Raw genomic sequence first — 25,817 nt, forward strand, 5'->3', positions numbered from 1 at the left:
AGGATATCCCTGGCAAGGACACGGATAGCATGGATGAAGAAGAGGATCCAGATTCCTTGGAAGATGGGGAAATCCCTCCTGGTTTAGAACCATATTGGACCATGTTACGGTTTTTTCATAGAGATAAATTGCCGGCCCTGGTTTCCCAGACCCTGAAGATGCTGGGCGTTCCTGGGGTAGACTCTGATGGAACCAAAGAAGAATCCCATTTTGATTTCCCTAAATAAAGCCTCTTGCTACTTTCCAGTACTGGAAGCCATCCAGGAGTTGATTGACCTGGAATGGGATGCCCCAGAAGCAAGTTTTAAAAGTGTATAAGCATTAGAAGCTCTATACCCACTGGATCCAGCAGCGAGAGATCATTTGTGTTTCCCTAAAGTGGATGCACTGGTCTGTGCTGTCTCTAAGCAAACAACTATCCCAGTGGAGGGAGGAGTGGCCTTAAAGAATGCACATGATAGGTGGATGGAGTCCATCTTTAAACAGGCCTTTGACGCAATAGCAATGACTTTACAAATTGCTTCTTTTTTAGCTGAACCGGACTCGGACCTAGTCCATACCTCGGCCGGAGGAGTAGTCTCAGTGGCACTGGCCAGAAGACAGCTATGGCTGTGGAATTGGTCAGCAGATGCAATCTCCAAGGCAAATCTCACAAAGATGCCCTTTTAAAGGATCACTCCTCTTCGGAAGCTAATTGGAAAAGCTGGCCAGTAAATGGGGTGAATCATCTCAGTACCCTGGCTACCAGAAGATAAGAGAAAGCAGTTACAGTGCCCCTTGCCCATGAGGGATCTATCCAGGGGCTCCCAATGTTTTTGCCCCTATAGAAACTCGATATTTCAGAGGTCTCTGTCCTTTGGGAGGTTTCAGTCCTTTCGGAGTCAACAGCCCAAGAGAGGGTCAGGCTCAGGTTCAGGTTTGTCCTGAACCCCCCAGTGAAGTTTTGCTGACCCACCCTTGGAACGAGGAGAAATGGGGTTGACTGTCCCTCTTCTACCAGTGATGGGTCGGGATCACTTTGGACAAAATGGGTACTAGAGGTCATGTGAGAAGGATATGCGCTGGAATTTCGGAGCACTCCTTGGGGCATGTTCACGCTATCTCCTTGCTGCTCCCAGCACAAGAAGCAGGCAGTGGAGACTACCCTGTTAAGGCTCTTTGGGATGAGGGCTATAATCCCAATACCTGCACTCCAGGAAATTATGGGGCATTATTCCATCTATTTCTTTGTACCCAAGAAGGGGGGAAGGTTCCTTTCGCCCCTTCCTGGACCTCAAAATTGTGAACAGACATCTACAAGTGATTCATTTCCACATGGAAATCCCACACTCTGTGATAATGGCCATACAATCAAGAGTTCTTAACCTCCCTGGACCTATCTGAGGCCTACCTACATATTCCAATCCAGCAAGAATATCAATGTTTCCTATGCTTTGTGATACTGGGTTGCTATTATCAGTTCTGAGCACTGCCCTTTTGGCCTGGCCACCACCCCCAGAATTTTTCCAAGATTGTGGTCATAGCGGCAGCTTTTGAGAAAAGAGAGAATCTTGGTGCACCCGTAATTGAACAACTGGTTGATCTGGGCAAAGTCTGTGGAAGAGAGTCTCCGGGTGACCAACAGGTTGACCTCCTTGCTTCAGGAACTCGGTTGGGTCGTAAACCTGGACAAAAGCAGTCTCAAATCCTCCCAATCCTTGAAATGTCTGGGAGTCCAGTTTGACACCAAGCAGGGCAAGGTCTTCCTCCCGACCACGTGGATAAGGAAGTTGAATTCCCAAGTGCATCTGTTGATGAACACGATACGCCCGACAGTGTGGAGCTATCTTCAAGTCCTCGGTTTGATGCCATCAACCCTGGAAGTAGTGCTGTGACCGAGGGCACACATGCATCCACTTCAACACTCCCTGCTGTCACGTTGGAACCCACTGTCTCAAACTGTTCGATTTGCCTCCACTTAGTGATGGAAGTATGCTCTCTGCTCCAGTGGTGGCTGCAGGAAGCTCATCTGGGTAGGGGTGTACCCCATCCCCTCCGAAATGGCTGGTCCTCACAATAGACTTGAGCCTCTGGGGCTGGGGAGCTCACTGTTAGAAACTGACAGCCCAGGGGCGTTGGACCAAGGAAGAGGCCCTCCGGAACATAAACCACATGGAAGCCCGGGCAGTCAGATTGGCGTGTCTACAATTCAGCCATATACCTCAAGGTCAAGCAGTCCGCATAATGTTGGACAACGCAACAGTGGTAGCCTATTTCAACCGCCAGGTTGGAACCAAAAGCCAGCAAGTGTCACAGGAGATAGATCTCCTTATGGAATGGGCGGAAATACATCTACAGATGATCTCAGTCTCCCACATCACAGGAAAAGACTAAGTTGGAGCAGACTTTCTAAGCAGGGAGAGTCTGTATACAAGAGAGTGGGCGTTGTTGGCCAAAGCCTTTCAGCTGGTAGTAGATTGGTGGGGACTCCCATCCATTGGCCTGCTGGCTTCATCTCATAATGTAAAGGTTCCCCGATTCTTCAGTTGCAGAAGAGATCAGTTGACCATGGGGATCGATGCTCTCATTCAGACCTGGCCAGAAGGGGAGCTGCTATACGCCTTTCCTCCATGCCCCTCCTGGACAGGGTCATTCGCAGAATTGAGTGCTACAGGGGATTAGTCCTACTAGTAGCTCTAGATTGTCCCAAGAGGTCTGAGGTATGCAGACATGCGGAGAATCCTGGTGAAGACCCTCCCACCACACAGCCACACAGGGACCTGCTACAGCAGGGACCGGTCCTTCTCAAGGATCAAATTTGATTCTGTCTTTCAGTCTGGCCCTTGAGATGGCTTGCCTGATGAAGCAAGGATATTCGACGGCAGTAATTGCCATCTTGCTCCACGCGCGGAAGTTCTGTACGTCCCTAGCATATGTTCGAGTCTGGAGAATATTTGAAGCCTGGTGCGAGGAACGTGCTGTTTCCCCTTGGATAGTGAAAAATCCCACTAATTCCGGAATTTTTGCAGGACTGCTTGAATAAAGGTTTGACCCTTAACTCCTTGAAGGTCCAGGTAACGATTCTCTCCTGTTTCAGGGGAAAGGTGAACAGAACTCGCCTGTCAGCTCATCTGGACGTGGCCTGTTTTCTGAAAGGGGTGAAGCACATCCGGCCACCCCTATGGTTCCCTTGTGAATCTTAATCTAGTATTGGAGTTTTTGGCAAGGCCTTCTTTTCGGCTGCTGCACAGTCTTGCCTTGTGTTTATTAACCCTGAAAACAATGTTCCTGGTGGCTGTATGCTCAGGATGTCTTATGTCTGAACTATAGGCATTGTCGTATCGGGAATTGTTCCTCTGGATGACTGCAGGAGCAGTATAGCTTTGTACCATTCCATCCTTCTTGCCCAAGGGAGTCTTGGAGTTTTATTTGAATCAGTCCAGTTCTTGCCATCCCTAGATAAGCACAAGGCCACGGAAGAATGCTGCCTCCTCCGCCATTTGAATGTCAGTAGGCTTTTGATGTGGTATCTGGAAATTTCAGAATCAGTCCAAAAGCCAGACCACCTATTTGTCCTTCACGGTGGAAGGAAGCTTGCTGGATTAAGGAAAGCCATTACCCCCTTCAGATTAAAACTCATTTTGCTAGAGCTCAGGCAGTCTAATGGGCGGAAGCTAGACTGCTGTTTCTCATTGACATCTGCCGAGCAGCAACATGGTCCTTCTTGCACAACTTCTCCAGGTTCTATTGTCTGAACTTTCAGGCTGGGGAGGTCGCAGCCTTTGCAAGGGCAGTGTTAACCAGACCATGGGCAGCCTCCTGCCCTCATCATGAGTAGCTTTTGTACATCCCATTGGTCCTGAGTCCAAGTAGCTATACGCTAGGAAATGGAGAAATTACTTACCTGATAATTTTGTTTTCCTTAATGTAAACAGATGGACTCTGCCCAAGAACAGTGCCAAGGATTTGCCTGTGGAGTGGATATAGATTCCAAGAGATTACGGGTTAAGCTGTCATCCAGTCCCTAGATCAGGGCATCTATAATCTTACTGGGGTTTAGTGTTTGTTTGGTTGAGTACAGTTATGGTTAACTGTTTTTAATCAAGTTTTTTTCAATAGTAAGTCCACAGTGGTTTTTGAAGTGAATACTGAAGGACTGAGGTCACTGCAAGGGTGTATCTAGGGTGATATCAACTTTGAAACCTGACTCCATCTCCATCTGCTGGCAGGGGTGCACAAACCCATTGGTCCTGAGCCCATCTGTCTACACTAAGTAAAACGAGATTATCAGGTAAGTTATTTCTCCACTGACCTTGATGTGGACTTATTTATTTCCTAGAGGCTTGCAGAGATCTACAACCTCTCTGCAGCTGTGATTGTTTTACCATTTGTTCCACTATGTTTGTTTGCTACAGGTGTACCTCTCCCTGCTCCGCATGTACTTATCCCCTCCTGATGTTCACTGCCTGGGGCCAATTAAAATGCAGCTGATAGAACCTCAAGCAAATCTGCAGGCAGCACTGAATGTCTTAGAACTGCATCATGGAAAATTGGATACCACCAAGGTAGGAGAGCTTTGCACCAAGGAGTAGCATGAGGGCACTCATCAGAAATAGCCCCACTAAATGACAGTGACAGAGGTAGGAAAGGGATCATTTATCTGTAATTGGCAAGTTCCTAATGCTAGCTACTTTGGGTAGTATTTCTTTTTTCATCTTCAAATTATGCCTTGTGTAACCCACTTGTAAAAACTACAAAATCTGGTCTGCTTTCGGTTTGGAGTTTGAAATCCCAAAAGAGAGTGACCCAAAACCTTGCTTGCAATCCAGAGTCCCTAGTTAGCACTGAATTTTGTGCTGCGTGATCAAATCATGAAGTAATTTGTATAGCTGTGAGCAGGCCTTCAAAAACTGATTATGAATTGACCCCCTCTCTATTTGTGTGTGTGTGTGTATGTATATATATATATATATATATATATATATATATATATATATATGATGGAAAGTACAATAAACAGGGGAGGGGGGAAACAGGACAACCGATAAATAGGATATAGGAAGCAAGGAAGAAGCAAACTTAACAGAATGAAAACCAATAAAGAGCGATAAGATAAAATGGAAAAGAGAATTTACAAAAATGCAACAGTATTACATAGTTACATGATTCAGCATTTGTTGTCATTCAAAACTGGTGTGTCAAGCCCCCTCTCTGATCATAATTGAGTTTCACCTGAAGCCTACCTTTTTTGAGGTTGCTTCTATATATTAAATCTTGGCTCTTCCTGATAAAAGCCTTATCGATTCTAACCATGTTCATGTAATAATTTCCTGAGGCCCCCCCCCCCTATTTATTTATACTGTGTGTTGACTAGATGGGAAGCTCTGTGGAGCAGAATCTATATGCATTTTTACAGTGCTGTGTATATATCTAGTATTGCTACAGAAATACGTAATATTAGTATCACCATAAAAGCATTTGATTATTGATGCTGCGTCTTTTACATCAGTTTTTTCCCTGGCATGTTTTTTCATTTCCTGTTCCAATTTCACCCTCCACTCCTTCCCACACCTATAAACATTCTCTCTGTAGGCAATAAGCCTGCTTCCAGCAAACACGCAAATAGGAGAGATCCGTATCTTCCTGGAAAAGGTCCTGGAGGAAAACTCCCAAAGGAAGCGATTCAATCAAGTGCTGAAGAACCTCCTACATGCAGAGTTCCTGAGAGTATGTATATTTATTTATTTTAGTTCTATGCCACCCAATAGCAAAAGCTCTGAGCGGCTTTCAAAATAGAACCCTCATAATAAAACACAATTCACATATCTAGTATCTAGCAGCACCTCTTTCCTTCGGACATAGCTTCTTAATATACTTATTCCAATATCCTGAAAACTCGATGGAACATGTCACTGGTGATGCTGGCATCTGTTCCTCAGAGCACTACAGATTAATCTTTCTAAAACTTGGACCTACAAAATATTGTCTCAATCTTCTTTTAGAGGGGAGAACATTTCTCTTCTATTTCCCTGCAGAATGCTGTTCCCCGCTTTTTCCTTTTCAGAATATTTTCAGATTTATCTGTAGGTTTCTGCCCTGATGTCTTCCTAGAAGTGAGAGCCTTCCGCACTTTTCCATTTAGAATATTGTCCAGATCTGTTTCCAGAGGTGAGAACATGCTATTCTTAACTGCAGAATATGCCTTTGAAACATTAGTCTCCTTAGACTGGAATGATCTACTGAAGTCGAGAATGGTAAAGCACCATACGTTGGAGATGGACATTTCAAAGTGCCAGCCTTTAGACTCCTTTTGCATAGCTCTGTGCTTGTATCGTCTTTCCCTCTTAGGTGCAGGAAGAGAGGATATTGCACCAGCAGGTGAAGTGTGTCATCACAGAAGAGAAAGTGTGTAACATGTGCAAGAAGAAGATTGGAAACAGGTGAGGTCATTCATTGCTCAGTCTCCTCTGACGTTTTCTGTATAGGGTATTTCCTCCATCAGACCCGCTATCTCAAAGCTTTGGAGCTGCTTCAGTTAACCTGCTGTCATCCCTTTTGTCAAAGTCAACAAGAAGCTAAATGGATTCATCCAGATGGTAGGAGAGATATAAAACTTAACACTGCCTTTTGTCATTGTGGAGTTGAGTTACAAAAGACTATAGTAGATGATGGTAGATAAAGATAATGACACATTGTCTGCCCAGTTAATTCTAGTCTATACAGCTAAAAGTAAATCTTAGCTGTCAGCAAGAGAAACGTAACTAGTTGTAGGGTATCGCTTCTTATCCAAGTCCATTTTGCTGTCTTCCTCATTTGGTTTTCTACCTATCCGGGTAGATGAGCATACAAGAATATAAGATTGCCATGCTGAGTCAGACTAAAAGTCATTCGAGTCCAGCATCCTGTTGCTGAAGGAGGCCAATCTAGGTTACATGTTACCCAACATCCGATCCCAAAGCAAAGATCAATTTCTAGTTGGTCACTCCCAGATATACCTGGCTAATAATGATTTATGGACTTTCCTCCGGAAACTTGTCCAAACCTTTTTTTTTTTTAAACCTAGCTATGCTAGATACCTTGATCCTATCCTCTAGCAACAAATTCCACTGCTTGATTGTGAACTATATGAAGAAATACTTTTTTTGATTTGATTTAAATCTGCTACCTGTTAGTTTCAGGAAATGTCCCCTAGTCCTAGTACTGTCTGAAAAGATAAATAGCTATCCCATATTTACATGAGTTTACCACAATTATATCCTTTCTGATCAATCTCCTTTATCATTTTTTGCTGCTCTTCTCTGTACTTTTCCTAGTTCCTTTTTATCTTTTTTGAGATGGGGTGACCAGAACTGCACATTGTACTTCAAAGTGCAGTTGCACCAGTGGATCAATAGAGACATTATGCTATTCTCTGTCTTATTTTCTATTGCTTTACAAATCATTCCTAACATGCTATTCCTCTTTGTCCTGCCAGACCAGTAGGATTTGTCCCCCTTACCAGCAGATGGAGGCAGAGTGCAAACTTTCTCACCCTGACATCCCTCCCTTTATAGGCTGGTACAGCAGGGAAATAGTCAGTAGTTCTGTCTCCAACCAAAACTTTCTATGTATTTATTTTTTAAATGTTTTATAGCCTACCCAAATTAAACAAGTTGCATCAGAATTTCACCTCAGTCAGGTAATTTCCTTACTTGGGTTCAGGAAGACAGAATATATAGGGAAGAGGAAGGAACTATAATTCCTGGATGTTTGCAGATTGTTCTTGAGATAATTTAAGGTGACCAATTGGTTTTGGAAATCAGACAAGTTTGTATTATTTGCAGAGAGGTGAAAAGGAGAGGCAGCCTCCAAAGCATGTATCACCAGATAGATTACAGAGGTGATAGAGACAGCCTACGTGATTTCAGGGAAACTGGTCCCAAAAGGCCTGAGAGCGCACATTGCGAGAGCATAGGCAGCAACATGGGCAGAATATAGAGCAGTAGCACCAGTTGACATCTGCAAGGCAGCCATGTGATTCTCAGTGCACACATTTATGAAGCATTATAGGCTGAATCTCCATGACAGAACGGAGACTAGGTTGGGCCATGGGGTCCTGGAAGCAGATTATTTATGACTTTCCTGTTCGTACTCCAGATCAATCCAGACAAGTGGGTTTTGCATTCCTACCAGCAGATGGAGGCAGAGAACAGAAAACTTTGAGGCACTGTTACATAACCGAGAGTGCCACCTGCAGTCTCTCAGTATTTCTCTGTCTCCAGCAGATGGTAGAGGTGCAAACTTGCAGTTAAGGAAAAAAAGAAAGGAGGGATAGAAGAAGAGAAGTTAGAAAATGCTCCCTGAGGTATTATGTTCCTTCGTGGGCCATCCCTCAGGTCTAGCCAGATGAGTGGGGGCTTGGTAATCCCTGATCAGCTTTAGCTTGCAGCAGATTCAGGGGTCTGACAGTCCAAGGGTCCTGGTTCCCTCTTATCTCCTGAAGGCTCCTTCCCAGAGGTGTTGCCAGCAGCAGGGAAGTATTCCTTTTTTTAAATTTTTTTAATGTTTTTGCTTGAATTTCTTTTATGTGGCTGCTGTTTCTTACCCTTTTTAAAAAATTTTTTTAATTTCTGGTTTGATCATCGGGCAGGCCTGGGCTGGAGAAGAGAGCAGTGTAGCTTCTGTTCCTCTGCAGCAGGCCCAGCTGCATGGAGACAAGATAACGCAATCAGCAGTTCTCCCAGGACAAGCAGGATGATGAGTGACATCATCAGATGGAGCCCTATCACGGAATACTAACCCTGCATCCAGCAGTGGTCCCCCTTCAGTCTTTTTTTCTGCGCAGCAGTTGCCTCATGGCTCTTAGGAGCTCTGTGAGAATTTCTCACAATTTTTTCCTCATGGAATTTTTTTCTCAGAAATTTCAAAATTTTTCACTGGCCCATGGTCCCCCATCGACCGCCAACCTCTGCTAACGCCGGTAAGTTTATCTCGTTCTTTGCAGTCGGTTCCTGGTGGTGAATGTCGAAACCTTTGTGCGGGACGATGCTGGTGATGGCCAGTCACCGGCATCTCAATGTTGCTGAGACGTCTATGGAGATAGAATCGATGATGAAGAAGGCTTCCGACTCGATGCGCTCTTGGCTGGAGTCAATAGAGACGAGCGCTTAGAGGCGAACAGGTGCTCCATCTTTTCTAGGCGGGTGCGGTGGCCTTTAGGGTCATTTGGGCACAACTAGTGCACCTTTGGATGTTGTGGGAAGGCCCCAAGCATAAGACACATTCATCATGAGGGTCTGTAATGGACATAGTCCTCGGACACTCGGGGCACTTCCGAAAACCGGTGGCCATTTGGAAAAAGTGGGCGGCGAGCAGTCGGTGGTCATCGGGCACCAATGGGTTCGTCCGACTGATGGCTGGATGAGTGCTAAGAGGCAATGGAGGGTCTCCACTCCTGATTCAGTATCGCATCAGGGTTTGCGTCGGCGTGAGGATCCCTTCCTGCTCAGCATGGGAACGGTGGCCATTTTGAATTCTCTTTCAGCTGTTCCCACGTCGTTGGGGGTGGAGGGATTCTCCTCCGCAGCTGTCCCCAGCGTGTTCAGGCTCTGGGGAGGATCAGGGGAGGCTTGGATGGAGAAGAGGTTCCCATGCTGCCTGGATCCTCTCCTGTGGCTGGGGCCTTAAAGCCTTTTTCTGATGAGTTTGTTTTGCTGCTACATAAGGCTTATAAGCAGCAGGCAGCATGTTCTGGTATGGATTCCCAGTCCCACCTGTCTGAGGGGCGGGCTATGAGGTCCAAGCCTGATTGGTCCACAACAAAACGCGTTTCCCCTGTCCCCTTTTTTGCCTTTGCCTTGGTAAAGTCAAGTTAACATCATCACAGTTCTAATTTAATTTCCATATCTTCTGTTAGCATCACTTGGAATTCAACTGTTTTCGTTCCTGGTCTTCTTATCTCTGGATGTCTATGAATGTGATAACCAACGCATCATAGTTGCTAATCCCCATAAGTGTGGATCCGTGCAACATACATACCTTTTGGAGAAAGAAATTGCTGAAGTTAGTATTCTCTCTGCTTCTTGCTTTGGCAGGAGGGGAACTGAAAGTTGGCACAAACTGCTGATAGTTTGTGGTTGCTTGGCAACTAGAACTCAAAATTTTAGAGCTTTTCATTCCAGGCTTTTCTGAGGATTGTGTGACCCCCTATATATGAATTCTTCAAAAATACCAACTTTGGGGAACAATCATTAAGAGAAATCATTTTCTTCCTCCTCGTCCTGCTACCAGTCCAGACAAGTGGGTTGTTCCTTCCTACGAGCAGATGGGGGTAGAGAGCACAGCTTTTCTCTCTGTCATCGCAGCTAACCTGTGATGCAGTCCAAATATTTCCTCGGTATTCTCTACCTCCAGCAGATGGTAGGACAAACTGGTGGTGCAGCAGGAATTTTTCCTGACAACGCCTGCCTAGCTCTTGAGGTTTGAATAAAGCAGGGGTTTCTCCAGTGTCCTGGAACCAGGCTCCTGGTTTTCTAATACTAAAGTAGCGTGCCCACTCGGACAGTTCCCAAAAATAAGAGTGGGTTTGGTTGAGCCTGAGGGATCTTAGTTGGAAGATTAAGAGGATCCTCTGACTCTGCCTCCCTCTCATCCCTTCGTTTCTCTTTCTGGCTTCTCTGCCTTTAAAGATGTATTAAAAAAAAAAAAAAAAAGAAACAGGAGAGCAACTCTAGAATAGCTTGAGGCTCATTTTGTGCAAGCAGTGTTGCTGGCATTGGGGGTAAGTTCATTTAAGTTTTGAGGATGAGCTCCTTCAACGTCTCTCTAATTTGACCGCCCATACTCCTGCTGGAGAAGGACCACTGGTGCTCTGTTTGCGGCTGCAAGTGCACTTTTTCCGCATCGGGGATTTTATGTGCAGCTTGCTTCAAAACTGGAGAAGTGTCCGGAGAGAGTTCTAAAGCCTCTGTTTCTATATCAGTAAGGCCAGCAGCCACAGGAATTGTTATCTTCCTATTCAAGGAGCAGGACACCGGGGCCTACAGACTCAACAATTTCAGTGGGAACGGTCACCATTTTAGCTGCAAGTCCCTCAGAACATATGGCCCCTGCGGAACACATCGATCACTTTTTGAAGTCCCGTGTTTATCCCCGGTCAGGGATGGGATCTCTGAAGCTTCTGTTCCTTCATGCTCTTCTCCCTTGGAGGAGTTCTCCCTGGCGTTCTTTAGATTTCTGCATCAGGCCTTTTGTGCTATTCAGAGGTCCCCTGCCAGCAGACCCTTGTTCTTGGGGTCTTCTGGCAGGGGACCTGTCTTTAAGAGTGTGACTCATTTGTTACCTCCTTAATGAGCCCGGAGGTCTTATGATTTTGGAGATGCCTTGTCCCCTCAGAACAGAGAGGCCATTTTGGAGGACATGGAAGAATTTATGGATAAAGGCATCTTGGACTCGCTGGAGGAGGGAGAGAGAAAATGCCTTCAGTGAGAGAGGATGATTTGGTTATCCAGTTTTTCAATAGGGATTAGATTGTATCCCTTATTGATAGTGGTCGCTGGCTTTAAAAATTTTAGAAGACAAACCGTAAGAGGCTCCTAATGCAATCCTATTATAAAAGATCTCCGTAAGTCTGTTAAAACTTCTGGATAAAATGGTAATAGTATGGGAATCTCCAGATTCTGGGCTAAAGGAACTTAAATGTTTTGGTAAGCTGTATCCACTACCACAGGAGCCATCACAGTATTTGTTCTTGATGCCCAAGGTAGATGCTTTTCTTTCAGTAGTTATAAGGAGAACAAATATTCCTGTAGAAGGTTGCACCTCTCTTAAGGATCCTTAAGATAGGAGAATGGAAATTCCTCTTAAACATGTTTACATCTTAACAAACTGAGCGTTTGCGCTGAAAGTTTTTGTGCTGTGGGGAAGGAACCGGTAACGTTTTACTGACCGGTAACGGTCAGTAAAACGAGAGGAATCTCCTGAAGCAGGTGAGCTGTGCCGCCGAAACATTGCAATGTCGGGAGGGTAGAATTTTAGCAGTCACACACACATATTGGTTGATAGCACTGCCTGTCAGGCAGTTGATTTGGACACTTATGGGATAAGTTTACACAACGGTGCGGAGAGGTTGTCATGAATTTGGCAAGATAAGTAAAAAAAAAATTTAAAAATCTTTAAAACGTTTAAAAAGTCAAAAATTGGTATATAAAATAAAAAGAGTACATTAGAGAAATTGGTAAATGAAGTTACTATTCTAGTGCCATTGCCATCATGAAAGAGGTTGTAGCCCTGTATAGGGCAAGAGCCTAAGCGATTGAGCACGCAGTCTGATACCAATTTCTGAGGGTGAAAAACAAACGGATGAAATGTTAAGACATAATTAATCCTCACATTTTTTGTATGTTTGATTGTATTGAGTGAGGATAGTAGCCCTTCAATTTTGAATTACATCTTAACATAGAAATGACGGCAGAAGAAGACCAAACGGCCCATCCAGTCTGCCCAGCAAGCTTTCACACTTATTTTTTTTTTCTCATACTTATCTGTTACTCTTGGCCCTTATTAGTAACTTTTTGATTCTAGTTACCTTCCACCCCCATCATTGATGTAGAGAGCAGTGCTGGAGCTGCATCTAAGTGAAGTATCTAGCTTAATTGGTTAGGAGTAGTAACTGCCGCAATAAGCAAGCTACTCCCACGCTTATTTGTTTACCCATCCTGTGCAATTCAATCCTTGTTGGTTATTGTCTGAATATAAATCCTCTTTTCTTTTTTCCCCCTGCCGTTGAAGCAGTGAGCTGCGCTGGATATGTATTCCAAGTGAAGTATCAGGCTTAATTGATTCGGGGTAGTAACCGCCGTAACAAGCAAGCTACACCCATGCTTATTTGTTTACCCAGACTATGTAATTCAGTCCTTGTTGGCTGTTGCCTGAATATAAATCCTCTTTTCTTCTTTCCCCCTGCCATTGAAGCAGAGAGCTATGCTGGATATGCATTGAAAGTGAAGTATCAGGCTTATTTGGTTTGGGGTAGTAACCGCCACAACAAGCAAGCTACTCCCCCGCTTTTTTGTGAATGCAAATCCCTTTTTCCACATTTCCTCTTGCCGATGAAGCATAGAGCATTTACAGTGAGTATGTTTATTGAATAAGGGTATTAATCTCCAGGTAGTAGCTATCATTCCCGCAAGCCACCCCCATGCCTCTTCTCTTCATTTACATCCTCTAGACTTTATGGATCCACAGTATTTATCCCACGCCCCTTTGAAATCCTTCACAGTTTTGGTCTTCACCACTTCCTCCGGAAGGGCATTCTAGGCATCCACCACCCTCTCCGTGAAGAAATACTTCCTGACATTGGTTCTGAGTCTTCCTCCCTGGAGCTTCAAATCGTGACCCCTTGTTCTGCTGATTTTTTTTCCAACGGAAAAGGTTTGTCGTTGTTTTTGGATCATTAAAACCTTTCAAGTATCTGAAAGTCTGTTTCATATCACCTCTGCTCCTCCTTTCCTCCAAGGTGTATATATTTAGATTCTTCAATCTCTCCTCATAAGTCATTTGATGAAGACCCTCCACCTTTTTGATCGCCCTTCTCTGGACCACCTCCATCCTGTCTCTGTCCCTTCGGAGATACAGTCTCCAGAACTGAGCACAGTATTCCAGGTGAGGCCTCACCAAGGACCTGTGCAAGGGGATAATCACTTCCCTTTTCTTACTCGATATTCCTCTCTCTATGTAGCCCAGCATTCTTCTGGCTTTAGCTATCGCCTTGTCACGTTGTTTCGCCGACTTCAGATCGTTAGACACTATCACCCCAAGGTCTATCTCCTGCTCTGTGCACATCAGCCCTTCACCCCCCCCATCGAATACAGTTCTTTTGGATTTCCACACCCCATATGCATGACTCTTCTTTGTTGTCAGTACAATTAGCAATTGTGGTGACATAGTGGCTTGCGTTCTTCTGCACTAGGTCCAACAACTTCCCAGAGGGGATGAGGATGCCCACCTGGAGTCAGCTGCAACCTTCATTGCAGATGCCTTCTAAGTTCTCATCAGGATTTCATCTCGCTCAGTTGCTTTGTGAATTTCGTCTAGGGGACTTTTATGTCTAAAGCAGTGGGTGTGGATTCTTGGTTGAAGACCCATCTATGTAAACTTCCTTTCAAGGGAAAACTACTGTTCAGTGAGGACCTAGCTCAGTTGATGAAGAATTTGAGGGATCCCAAGCTTAATATGCTCCTAGAAGATAAGGTAGTGCCTTTTATCATCTTAGCAAAGGCTTGATTCCAGGAGGTATAGACCAGGCAAGAAGTCTCCTTCTCAATCCTTTCAATTTAGGGGTGGGAACCAGTTCTTCCATGGCTCGAGGAAGTCAAGACTGGACTCTACAGTCTCCTCCATGGCTGGTAGAGCTTCCCAATCAAGTCAGAAGGGTTCACATTCTGGTGTTATCTGTAGGCAGCAGTTCTATTGGGAGTGGACTCATATAACTTCGGACCAGTGGGTCTTGGAGGTTATTCAGCATGGCTGTGCCCTAGAGTTATTTGCTCTGATCCTTGATGCCTTTATAGGGTCTCCTTGCACCTCGGCTGCCAAAAAGATGGCAGTGCACATCACACTACAGAAGTTACAGTTGTTGAGGGGAGTTGTTAAAGGTCCTCTAGATTAAGCTGTTTCATCTATTTTGTAGTTCCAAAGAAAGACTGCTCTTACAGACTGATTCTTGATGTGAAGGAACTAAGCCACTTGTCTTTCATTTCAGGATGGAGACTCTCCAGGTGGTTCTTGTGTTATGGGAAGGCAAATGTCTTGTTTCTCTGGATCTATCAGAGGTGTACTTGCACATCACAATAAGAGAAGGCCATCGGACATTCCTGCATTTTTGTATCCTGAACCAACATGTTTTCAATTCAGAGCCCTTCCCCTTGTGTTAGCCACAGCTCCAAGAACTTTTACCAAGGTAATAATGGTGGTAGCTGTTTGTCTAAGGAAAGAAGGGATTATGGCTCACCCTTATCTGGGCGTTTTGGCTCACAAGGTTTATAACTTTTCAAGAAGGTATCAGAGCCTCTGACAGAGTTGTCCAGCTATTAGAAATTTTGGGCTAGGTAATCAATTTTGCAAAGAGCAAACTTTTCCCCTTTCAATCCCTTGAATATCTGGGGGCTTGATTCACAAGAGAGTTACAAAGCGAGATCCTCCCATCTAAGTGCTCCCAGAGTTTGGAGTCACCTGCAACTGCTTAGGTCAGTGGCCACCAACTTGGATGTTATTCTCTGGGCCACAGCTCATGTTTGTTACTTGCAGGCTATGCTACTCTCCCATTAGTCATCCCAATCTCATGATTTATGGTGCTGCCTTCCTTTCACTGCTGCGGTGAGAGATAGTTTCACTTAATGGACCTCAACTCAGAATTTGGTAATGGACATAGTTCTGGGACATTCCTTTGTGGATATTTCTCACCACAAATGCAAGCCTATCAGGTTGGAGAGCACACTGTCTGGATCAGTGTGCTCTCCAGGCTCAAAGAAATTGGTCTCGGGGGTAAGCCTCCATCAACAGGCTGGAAAACAAGGTGATAACTAGCTGCTTTGAAGTTTCTTCCATTAGTAAAGGGAAAGGCGGTAAGAGTGCTCTTTGACAATGTGACTCTGGTTGCATACATGAACAAACAAGAGGATGCTCAGAACCTGGGAGTGTCAGAAGAAACTCCTCCCCTCTTTCACTGGGCAGAAGAAGACCTCACTCAACTTTCAGCAGTGCATGTTTTGGGACAGGAGAATATTCAGGCAGATTTCTGAGAGGAACCTTTTGAATCCAAGAGAATGCAAACTGTCATGCTGCATTGCAGATTATCATGGATCTGTTGGAATCTTCTCAAGTGGCTCTCATGGTGACCTGCAGGAATGTCAAGGTCTGTCGCTTTTTCAGTTGATGTAGGGAAGTTGAATCCAAAGACACAGATGCTCTAGTTAAATTTGGACCAAGAGGGGTTTTGCTGTATGTGTTCCCTCCATTATCCATAATAGGGAGAACATTGAGAAGGTTGAAGAAAGAACTGGTCCAAACGGTCTTGGAGGCTCCTGCTTGGCCAAGGAGGCCCAGACATGCAGATCTAGTAAGACTGCAGGTATGTCTGAAGTTGAGGTTTTCAGAGGCCTGTCTCATGGTCTAGTAGTCATGGATGACCCTTTTCATTTATAGCTTGGTTGTTGAGATGTTGCATTTGTGGCGGAAAAGCTATTCCTCCTCCTCAATCTCCACTCTGTTGTGACAACCCATAAGATATTTACTTCTGAGGCATAAATCATTTTTGAGGCGTTTTGCAAGGAGTGTTTTGTTTCTTCATAACAGGCTGATGTTAAAATGATAGAAACCTTTCTCCAACAGGATCTGGATAAGGGTTTGGCATTGAATTCTCTGAAGATCCAGGATGCAGCTATTTCTTGTTATAGAGGTAAGACGTGACGCCTCTCTGAGGCTTCCCGTCCTGACATTGTTCATTTCCTTTGGGAGGGGGGAGGGTTAAGAAGCTATAACCTCCTTTATAACCAATGGTTCCTCAATGGGACATTAATTTGGTTCTCAGGGCCTTATTCCACCCCCCACCCCCCACACCCTTTGAGCCTCTGCAGTAGGTGTCTCTGAAGAATTTGCCTCTTAAAACTGTTTTTGGTTGTGTTCTGTTCAGTTCAGCGAATTTCAGAGCTACAAGCTGTATCCTGTAGGGATCCTTTCCTGATGTTTTCTGCCAGTTGGTTGACTATTTGGCTGATGCCTTCTGTCTTACCCAAGCTGCTTTTGGTATTTCATCTAATAAGTCAGTTTGCCACCTGACTTTTTCCAAGGATGAGTGTCAGGATATGAGTAAGGTTTTGAGATTTTCAGATGTCCATCAGGCTCCCCAAAGATACTGGGAAGTTACTAATTATTTTTGTTGGTCAGATAAGCTATTTGTGGTGTTTTAGAGGTCCTCACAAGAGCAAGGCGGTTTCTAAATTACCTTGGCCGAATGGATTAGGGATACAATCTCTTCAACATATGTACTCAAAGATCATCTGTTCCATCTGTTCTCCAAGTTCCTACCAGCGTTCAATCCTCTTCCTGAGCCAAAGCTGTGGCTATTGCGCCAGAGGACAATTTGTAAAGTGGCTATTTGGTCCATTTTGAACTCTTTTTCTCAAGCCTTGCCATTTAGATGTTAGGGCTAGGGAGGATGCAGCTTTCAAAGCTCGTGTCCTTAAGGCAGCCCTTACGTCTTCCCTTCCAGATTGGTTTGGCTTTGGTACTTCCCACTTGTCTGGGCTTGTGAGCAGGACAAGGAAAAAGGAGTCATTTCTTGCCTGTTAATTTCCTTTCCTTCAGTCTTGCTACACCAGTCCAGGACCCTCCTAGGAAATTGGGCCATGGGGGTGAGGTGGTTCTGTCAGAGGGATTGGGTTCTAAAATTTGTTATAAGTTTATTATTTATTAACATTTGGGCTGCATTTAGTGCTTTGTTGTTTGAATATTTAAGAATTTTCTGGACTACACCACATGTAAGTAGGTACAATGTCATCCGGGAGAGAGCTGTTCTCTCTACCTTCATTGCTGATAGATAGGAACAACCCACTTGTCTGGACTGGTGTAGCAGGACTAAAGGGAAGAAAATTAACAGGTAAGAAATGTATCCTTTTTTTTTCTTGGAGACTGTAAGGCTAATTCCTCGCAAAGTGAAATACTACTTTATTTCAGACAGAAGGAGATGTGATTATCTGGCTAAAGCAGAGATTGAAGTAGGAGCAGTCTATGCTTGACCCTGTCATTTCCTGTTCATTCATCTGCAGACATGCTCCATTCCCAATCTGGGTTCTGTGCATTATCTATATAAATAAAAATGTTAAATAGTTTGTACCAAATCGCTAATCTCAGCAACCACTTAACCGATTGCATTCAAATTTGGACACAAGTTTCACCTCACATACGGCAAGGATCTTCTACACTTACATTACATATATGTCACACCGGGGCCTGGTAAAAAAGTTTTAAAATTTGGTTCCACAAAACAGCGACATCTGGTGGACAGAAGCTCTTACACCTTGCACAAAAGCTCACACCCCACACACACGTGACCAATGTTTGCGATTCACACACCCTCCGAGCAGACACAAATCCACCCTCCTCACACACCCCCCCCCCCCCCGCACACATGCCAATTGTACTTATTTCACACACCCTCAAAAAACACACAAAAACCCACTAAATAACAGCATGCTACACCGGGAGGCCACTCACATGCCACATGTTTGCAATTCCCACACCCTACGAACTCACACACAAACACCCTCCTCACACCCCTCACGCACATGACTTTTCTACTTACTGCCCTCAACCTCCGAACGCACGGAAAACTGCAGAATAGTTCGGGCTGCTCCAGCGGGGGGGGGGGGGGGGGGGGGGGTGCAACACCGCTCCGTGACACATCGCATACACTACGGCCGTCGGCTGCCAGCAATCAAAATGGCACCGACGGCGCTTTCCCTTACTAGGACACTTGGGAACGCCAATAGCGGCAGTAGCCCATGTGACATAGTAAGGGCGAGGGCCCGTCGACACCATTTTCTGAACTGGCAACCGGCGCACCTTCGCCCTTACTATCTGAGCGAGACGACCGCTCCCATTGCTCCACCTCGAGGGCCCGGCGCCAATACTTCCATGCCGGAACGAATGCCCGCTCCACCGACTACCATTTTTGAAAGGTATTGTCGGGCCTGCAGGGGTGGGGGGGGGGGGGGCGTGGGGATGTTCTTGCGTCCATGTTCGGGGGGGGGGGGGTGGGGGAGGCTTATATAAACACAATGTTTCTGTGGGGATTACTTTGGGGTACAAAGGGGGAGGGCACACACAAACACATACACAAAATGTGCACCATCTCCGAAAGGTTACAAAACAGCCCTTACCAGGTGGGGAGTCACTGAGGTGACAGTGAGGGGAGGGAGAATGAGGAGGGAGGTAACTGTCAGGGGAAGAAGAATGAGGGGAGAGGTGAGTGTGAGGGGACAGAGTTAGAGTGGGGACAGGGGAGTGACCAAGGGGGAAGAGGATGAGTGACTGAGCTAAATGAGCAAGGGGAAGGGGCAGGGAGGGCAAAGAATATGACGCGTTGCAGGGGTCCGCTAGTTTGATATAAAAAAATATACAAGCATGAGTGAGTAATTCAGTTATTGCTCTGAGAAAGGATGAAATGATTTCAATGTGCTCCTAATGAATGGGCTGGCTGTTTCCCCCTATTCAGGCTTATTGTGTTGAGAATAATTTCTCCCAGAAAGGGAATACCAGCCTACCCCATTAGTACAATGATTCTCAACCAAGAGAACTTTAAATCCTGTCAGGGAGTACTAAACTAAACCGCCATCAGCCCCTACAGCATAAAGTACAAACCTTAAGCAGGAAATCATGGGCTGCCCATCAGCTGCCACGTTCTAACCTGGAGACATGAGGAAAGAAGAGGGAAGCCCAAGGCTGCCATCACTAACCCAAGAGAAGCAAGGAAGGCACAGTGATTTCCTGTTCCTCCTGTCTCCCTATTGCATGAGCGTCCTGATTTGAAATGAAGCTCCCTTAGGGGGTAAGAGGAAGAGGAAGCAGCTGTGAAGACAGGAAATGTAGCCCTTTCATTGTCCCCCATGGTGCCTGATATCTCCGCTTTAGACCTGTGGCGGGCTGCTTTCCCTGAGCCCCACTAGTTCTGTGCTTATCGTGGTTGCTCCCTATGAAGAAAGGCTAAAGAGGTGTTAAGGCTGTTCAGCTTGGAGAAGAGACGGCTGAAGGGGTTATGACAGGGGTCTTATAAAATCACGAGAGGAATAGAACAAGTAAATGTGAATCGGTTATTTACTCTTTCAGATAATACAAGGAGTAGGGGGCACTCCATGAAGTTAGCAAGTAGCACATTTAAAACTGGAAAAAATTATTTTTCACTCATTGGACAATTAAGCTCTGGAATCCATTATTTATTTATTTATTATTTGTTTTTGTATACCAACATTCAATCTGAGATATCACATCTGTTTACATTCAGGTACTGTAGGTATTTTCCTATCCTCAGAGGGCTTACAATCTAACAGGTGAATATTCAAAGGAGTTACACATATAAATGTAACATACTATTGTAGCAATTTTCAAAAGCCATTTGCCTGTGTAAAGCGAACTTATGCGAATAAATCCTATGAACAATTCAATGCCATATACTGTAGCAATTTTCAAAAGTCCACTTACACGAGTAAACTGCATTTACACTTATAAAACGCAGTTTTACACGTGTAAATGCTTTTGAAAATCCGGCCCTAAGTTTGTACCTGAGGCAATGGAGAGTTAAGTGACTTGCCCTAGGTCACAAGGAGTGACAGCAGGACTCAAACCCTGGTCTCCTGGTTCGTAGCCCACTGCTCTAACCACTAGGCTATTTATGTGGTTAAGGCAGTCAGTGTAGCTGTTTTAAAAAAAGGTTTGGATACGTTCCTGGGTGAGAAGTCCATAATCTGTAGTAATCATGTTGACTTAGGGAATAGCCACTGCTATTACTAGCATGGGATCTATTTATTGTTGGGTACTTGCCAGATACTTGTAACCTGGATTGGCCACTGTTGGAAACAGGATGCTGACCTTGATGAACCCTCGGTCTGACTCAGTATGGCAACTTCTTATGCTCTTATGCTCTGTTGGTGCTCTCCATTTATTAAGGTAGAAAAGCCAAAACTAGGGATATGGAAAGCTGAGAGGTGAGTAGAGCAAAGAGTGGAGATGGGGGTTGGGAGTTAGAGAGAGCAGGCATGAAAGATGGGAAGAGAGATCAAGAGAAGGTATGTGGAAAGCTGGTTGGTCGCGGGGAGATAGATTGAGGGAGGTGAAAGACTAATATGGAGAAAGGGAGATGGTAGGTTGGGAGGTTTGGGGATGAAGAGAAATGGACAGAGGTGTAGGGGAAATAATTAGAGAGAGATTGAGGGCTAGAAGGTATAGGAATTAAAAGCCAGAGCCAGGAAGATGGAGGGCTGGGAAGTGTGGGGAAAGGTCAAGGAGAAGGAGATAGAGCTAGCAAAGAAGAAATGAGGGGTCAATAGGGGAAGAGACAGGGAAGTGGAAGAATGGGAATGGAAAGGTAAAGTAAAGGAATATAGTTAGAGAAGAAAGATGAAAAAAATAAGATTAAAGAAAGGTCTGAGAGACAGGTGAAAGCGATGGATAAAGAAAGGAGATAAGCACAGAAGGAAAGAGAAAATGGAAAGGAGAACCAGAAAAAAAGAAGCCAGATAAAATGAAAGCAGAGAAGAGACTAAGGGGGTGGGGGGGGGGGGGGGAGGATCCTTTACAGTCAAGGTAGAGGAAAAAAACTACAGTACTTGGTGTAAATGTTTAATTTTTGCAAACCAACTGGTACATAAAATATCAGACTCTTGAAAAGGTACAGTAGTAATGAAAGGTTGAAAACTACTGCACTGGTGCATCCCCCTTGCTTCACTCAAATGCAGGGTGGGGGAGAGAGTTTTTTGTTACCTTGCTGCACTCCCATTAGCCAGGAGTTATTTCTAGGAGAGAAGTACCGCAAATGGCCATGTGCCCTCATTAGAACCTTCACCCTCCACCTCTTTGACATCCTGTGTTTAAAGGGGCTTTAATATTATTGTGACACTAAACACGTGAATCCTTTTTTGTGACTCTAGGGTGGATGTTAAAGTAGTAAAAATATGCTGATTCCTAATCTCACCCAAGTGATTCTCTCTCATTTTATGTCTAGTGCGTTTGCTCGCTACCCTAATGCAATAGTTGTACATTATTACTGCGCCAAGGACGTATGTACAGTGGACACCTGAACACCTCGAAAAGTGATGCACAAAGGACTAAGGTACCAGCAACATCCAGAGTGGGCATACCAAGAAGTGAGAGGTCATTGCTGACATGCTCCAAGATGGACACTGTTAAGATCTTTCTGTGAAGGACTTGCCTCTGGACGCTCTTCCAGCTACTATTGCAGTTTTCACCTGACAATACCTGCTTCTGAACGGAAAAATAAACTTACTCAATTGCACTATCCTGCACACCTTGCAACTGCATCTACCTTGTTTCTAAGGCATTATCAAAACACCAGAGAATGAGGTTCTTGCCGGTGTACTGTGGCCTACCTGATATCCTTCCATGGCTGATACTGCACATTTCTAAGGTGTATCCTCCTACTAAGGGGTGTGGTCTATGGTCATAAGAGCCAGTATAATGATAGCAAAGCTTTATTAATAATATCCATATGTTATGGTACACAGTTTACTATAATATATTCTTAAAGGGGGGTGATCACTAGGATGATCTATACTTGTGAAAATCACAGCACTGCAAACAAAACAGAAACTCCCTTCAAGTGGCTCCACTTTTTTTAATACCTAGTGTACTTCCCCTCCCCCTTCCAGATTTTCTGCAAAGATTCAAGTTCAATGAGGGATTAGAGCCCCCTTCCGAAATGGTGCACTGAAGTTGCACAGGCAATTAAAACCACGGACAACAGGGTAAAAAGGAACTGGTGAGATTCAATCCACTCTTATCCAGAGGATATGGGAAATCCCCTGGAGACTCACGGAACGGAGGCTCCAGCTACTTTTATTTCCAGACCATAGGAGTCCATCTGCAGTTGATTTTAGTCCGAGATTGCTCCTTTTAGCTCTGGAGATTTGGTGCCCCCTGTCTTGGCGGTTCAGAGGAGTGTACAAGCCAGTTATAAGCACAGAGACAGTAAAGATCTAGGTCTCTAGGGTGTTTTTGAGGGGATGTGAGAGGATTATATAAATAAAATACTGGCATGCCATGTTAAAATGTACAGCTATTTATCACCAGAGTCACCAACAAGAGGGGACAGAGAGGAAATGCTGCACCCCAGTAGCAGAAGACCTTTCTTACATTTCAGTGGCAAGGTAAGTAATCCAGCTCTGGCCTGGGTATGGAGCCCACACTTGTGAGAACTGCTCAACTTCACAGGCTGCACTGCTGATTTGTGAACTCGCCACAGGCTGAAATAGTTTGATGTTTCACGGTTTCCTTTTCCAAACCCTTGTAGATGAATTTTTTGAAGTTCCAAAACTTGATGGCACATTCTGACTGTAAGATCACCATTTTTATTTTTTTCAGACACACTGACTGATCTTTGTGAAACTGACCATTAGCAGAAAGTCAGAGGACTTCTTGTCAAAGATAATTCTTGCAGAAATGATAGAAATCAGTTTTGTTATCAGCATAACAAAATTGGAAACTACAGTATTGTGATTTCCACTGATTTTAAAGGCATTGTTTTTGTTGTTTAATGCCACCAGAAAATCTATGACTGTTTGTGTGTTTTGCTGCAAAATATAAGAAATATTTTTGTCACAACTGGCTGGTTTCTAAGAATAAATCTTCTTGGATGTTAACAGTTTTTTTTAAATCTGATAAGCTTTACAGGAGCTCTTACACACACAGAGAGGAGTCAGAAAGGACATTTGTTGTTAAAAAGTCCATGATATACAATCCCAAACATCTGAGTGGGTAGCAGAGTTTACAGACGTTTCTAAATCTAACCAGTAGTTACCTCCTTGACTAGACTTGTCTTGCTTGGTGCAGAATTTGTTATATTTTAAAGATCTGGGGTTTGCCTTTGCTTCTGTAATATTTCATGTGTCAGCAAATCTGATCTGTTGTCCAGATAACTGTTCTTCATCTATGTGCCTGTCAACATTAAGCAAAGTATCTTATTCCTGCTTGATATTCTGTCAGTTTCTGCCAACAGAAGTGTCTTACTTCTGGGTCACAAGCTCTAGAACTTGGATTTTGGAACGGTTCCCTTTTCTTTTGTTTCTTTTCCTGCAAAGATTTCTTTCATTTGTTTTGCATCCTAATTCTGAGAGCATGATCTGCTAAAGCTTTTCTCCTGTTCTGTGTATATGGAGGGGGAAAAAAGCTTAGTAAATCAGGCCCAGGGACTACTTGTGTATGGCCTGTGTTTTCTCTAGCCTATATGAAGGCCATAAACTGCAGTAACTCACTGTGCTGAAGATTGGCTGCAGCTCGCTCAGTGCTGTCTGCGTTTCCGCTCTTTGATGACCACTATATGCCTCCATAAGTACAGTGCTTGTCCTTTCCCAGCTGTATAGCCCATAGCTACTGCAGTATTGTTTTGGGGAGTAGAAGACAATGTGAGTGGTTTTCTTCATATCCTTGCTTCTCCATCTCCTAGGTGCTGTTTTATGTATAGATTGTAGATTGAAGAAGGTACTTTTTTTAAGTTAAAAAAAAAAATAACACATGAAAAATGTTTGAGCAAGTTGGATTTGGGAAATTTGTTTTTATGGAGTATTGAACTAGAGGGCATGTCACCGAGTCCCTGGACATGTAAGAGGCTGCTGGCTTTCCCCTTCAACTCCTTGTTACTTCTACCCATTTGTCCGGGTATGAGTTTGGTTTACGGAGCGTATTCTGTACAAAGTTTCATCTGCCTTTTGTCTGTGCAGATGGCATAACTTAACAGATTCTGTTGTGATGTTTGTTTAATAAATTAATATAATAACCATGGAGTTACACTCTGTCGTCTTTTAAGTATATTGACTGATCCATATTCTCACTATTTGGAGCTGAAAGCTATTCATTTCCGTGCTTTCTGCTAGCGGCAGTAAAAGACGTGACAGATGGAGCCCTGCATGCAGAAGGAGAAGCCCTGAAAAGCCATAGAGCTTCCGCAGACACTTTCATTCGTTCTAGTAATGCAATTCTTGGGCCTAAAGCAGGAGACTTTAAAATTTGTTTCAGATCTACACCAACTGCTGGTCCAAAAATAATGCAAGTAATATAAGCTGGCCTATGGACGTGATTAACCTTGAAACGGGTTCCCACTCGGTAAAAGCTATTGAGATGACTGCCTAAATTCAGATCATAGCAAAATTGGCTAAATCTTTTTCTTCACTACAGAAACTAGGCCCTGAATTGTAAGATGCCTAACACGACAGTCTTATTTAATGGTGACTGAAAGATAAAAAAGAAAATTCCAGAATTCATTTGGAAAGGATCTGCAAACAGGTCCCATCTATTCAAAAATCACCAGGAAATATCCAGCCTCGTGATGTCCTGCTCTACAGTACAGGACCAAGTGTTAAGGACCTTTGTTTTTAGTTTAATTGTATTTTCCCTGGGAATTTGTGTGTTTTAAGGTAACCAACAAAAATGGCAGAAAATCAGTGGTAAAAACGGACCTGTTTCCTACTGATTATCTCCTGTTTTTGTTGTTATAATAAACTCTTAAGTTCCTATGAAAATAAAAACTGAAAATGAAGGTCCCTAATATTAGTCTAAAGGCTACAAAAACACTATAGATGTAAGCAGAGAAGGACAAGGGTACCAAGCACAAAATACAAACCCCTAAAACTCTAGATGTGTAGAGCAGGTGTCAAGCTACCAAGAGAATCCATAGCAAAATCATTTAAATATTTACAGACATTACGCAACAAATAGTTGCACAGAATCCTACAAAGCGCGATACTACAATTTTTTATTTTGGATTGTTTGCCAATTAAATTAAATGAAAATCTGAATAAAGTTTTATTGCTGACGTGACATCAGTGTTTAAAGTTTTTGAAAGCTCTTCCAACTTAGCTGCTCCAACAGGTGCTGCTCCCCCGTAAAGCCACATGCAGACATCATGTTATTACAGAGGGAGAGTTAATTTTAAACCCACAAAGGGCTAAAGTCTGCAGATAGTTATCCATTAATTTATGCACATGAATCTGTTTTTGAAATGTGCAGGTGTGCACGCACAAAATTACAGCTGCTGAAGACAGGTAACCTTGTGTGTGTGGATTTACATGCATCCT

The 25,817-nt window shown here is 44.0% G+C and overlaps 1 protein-coding gene across 1 annotated transcript in view; it reads left to right on the forward strand.

Moving 5' to 3' along the window:
• Positions 1 to 24,533, forward strand: part of VPS39 (VPS39 subunit of HOPS complex) — a 109,887-nt gene extending 85,354 nt beyond the window's left edge. Inside the window, exons 22-25 of the mRNA XM_029598634.1 lie at positions 4,395 to 4,544; positions 5,572 to 5,706; positions 6,328 to 6,419; positions 21,734 to 24,533. Coding sequence (XP_029454494.1) covers positions 4,395 to 4,544; positions 5,572 to 5,706; positions 6,328 to 6,419; positions 21,734 to 21,809 — 453 coding nt within the window. The 3' untranslated portion in view covers positions 21,810 to 24,533. The remainder of the gene's footprint in view (positions 1 to 4,394; positions 4,545 to 5,571; positions 5,707 to 6,327; positions 6,420 to 21,733) is intronic.
• The last annotated feature ends 1,284 nt before the right edge of the window (positions 24,534 to 25,817 follow it).

Source organism: Rhinatrema bivittatum, chromosome 4 (assembly GCF_901001135.1).
Source record: "Rhinatrema bivittatum chromosome 4, aRhiBiv1.1, whole genome shotgun sequence".
NCBI classification, from domain to species: Eukaryota; Metazoa; Chordata; class Amphibia; order Gymnophiona; family Rhinatrematidae; genus Rhinatrema; species Rhinatrema bivittatum.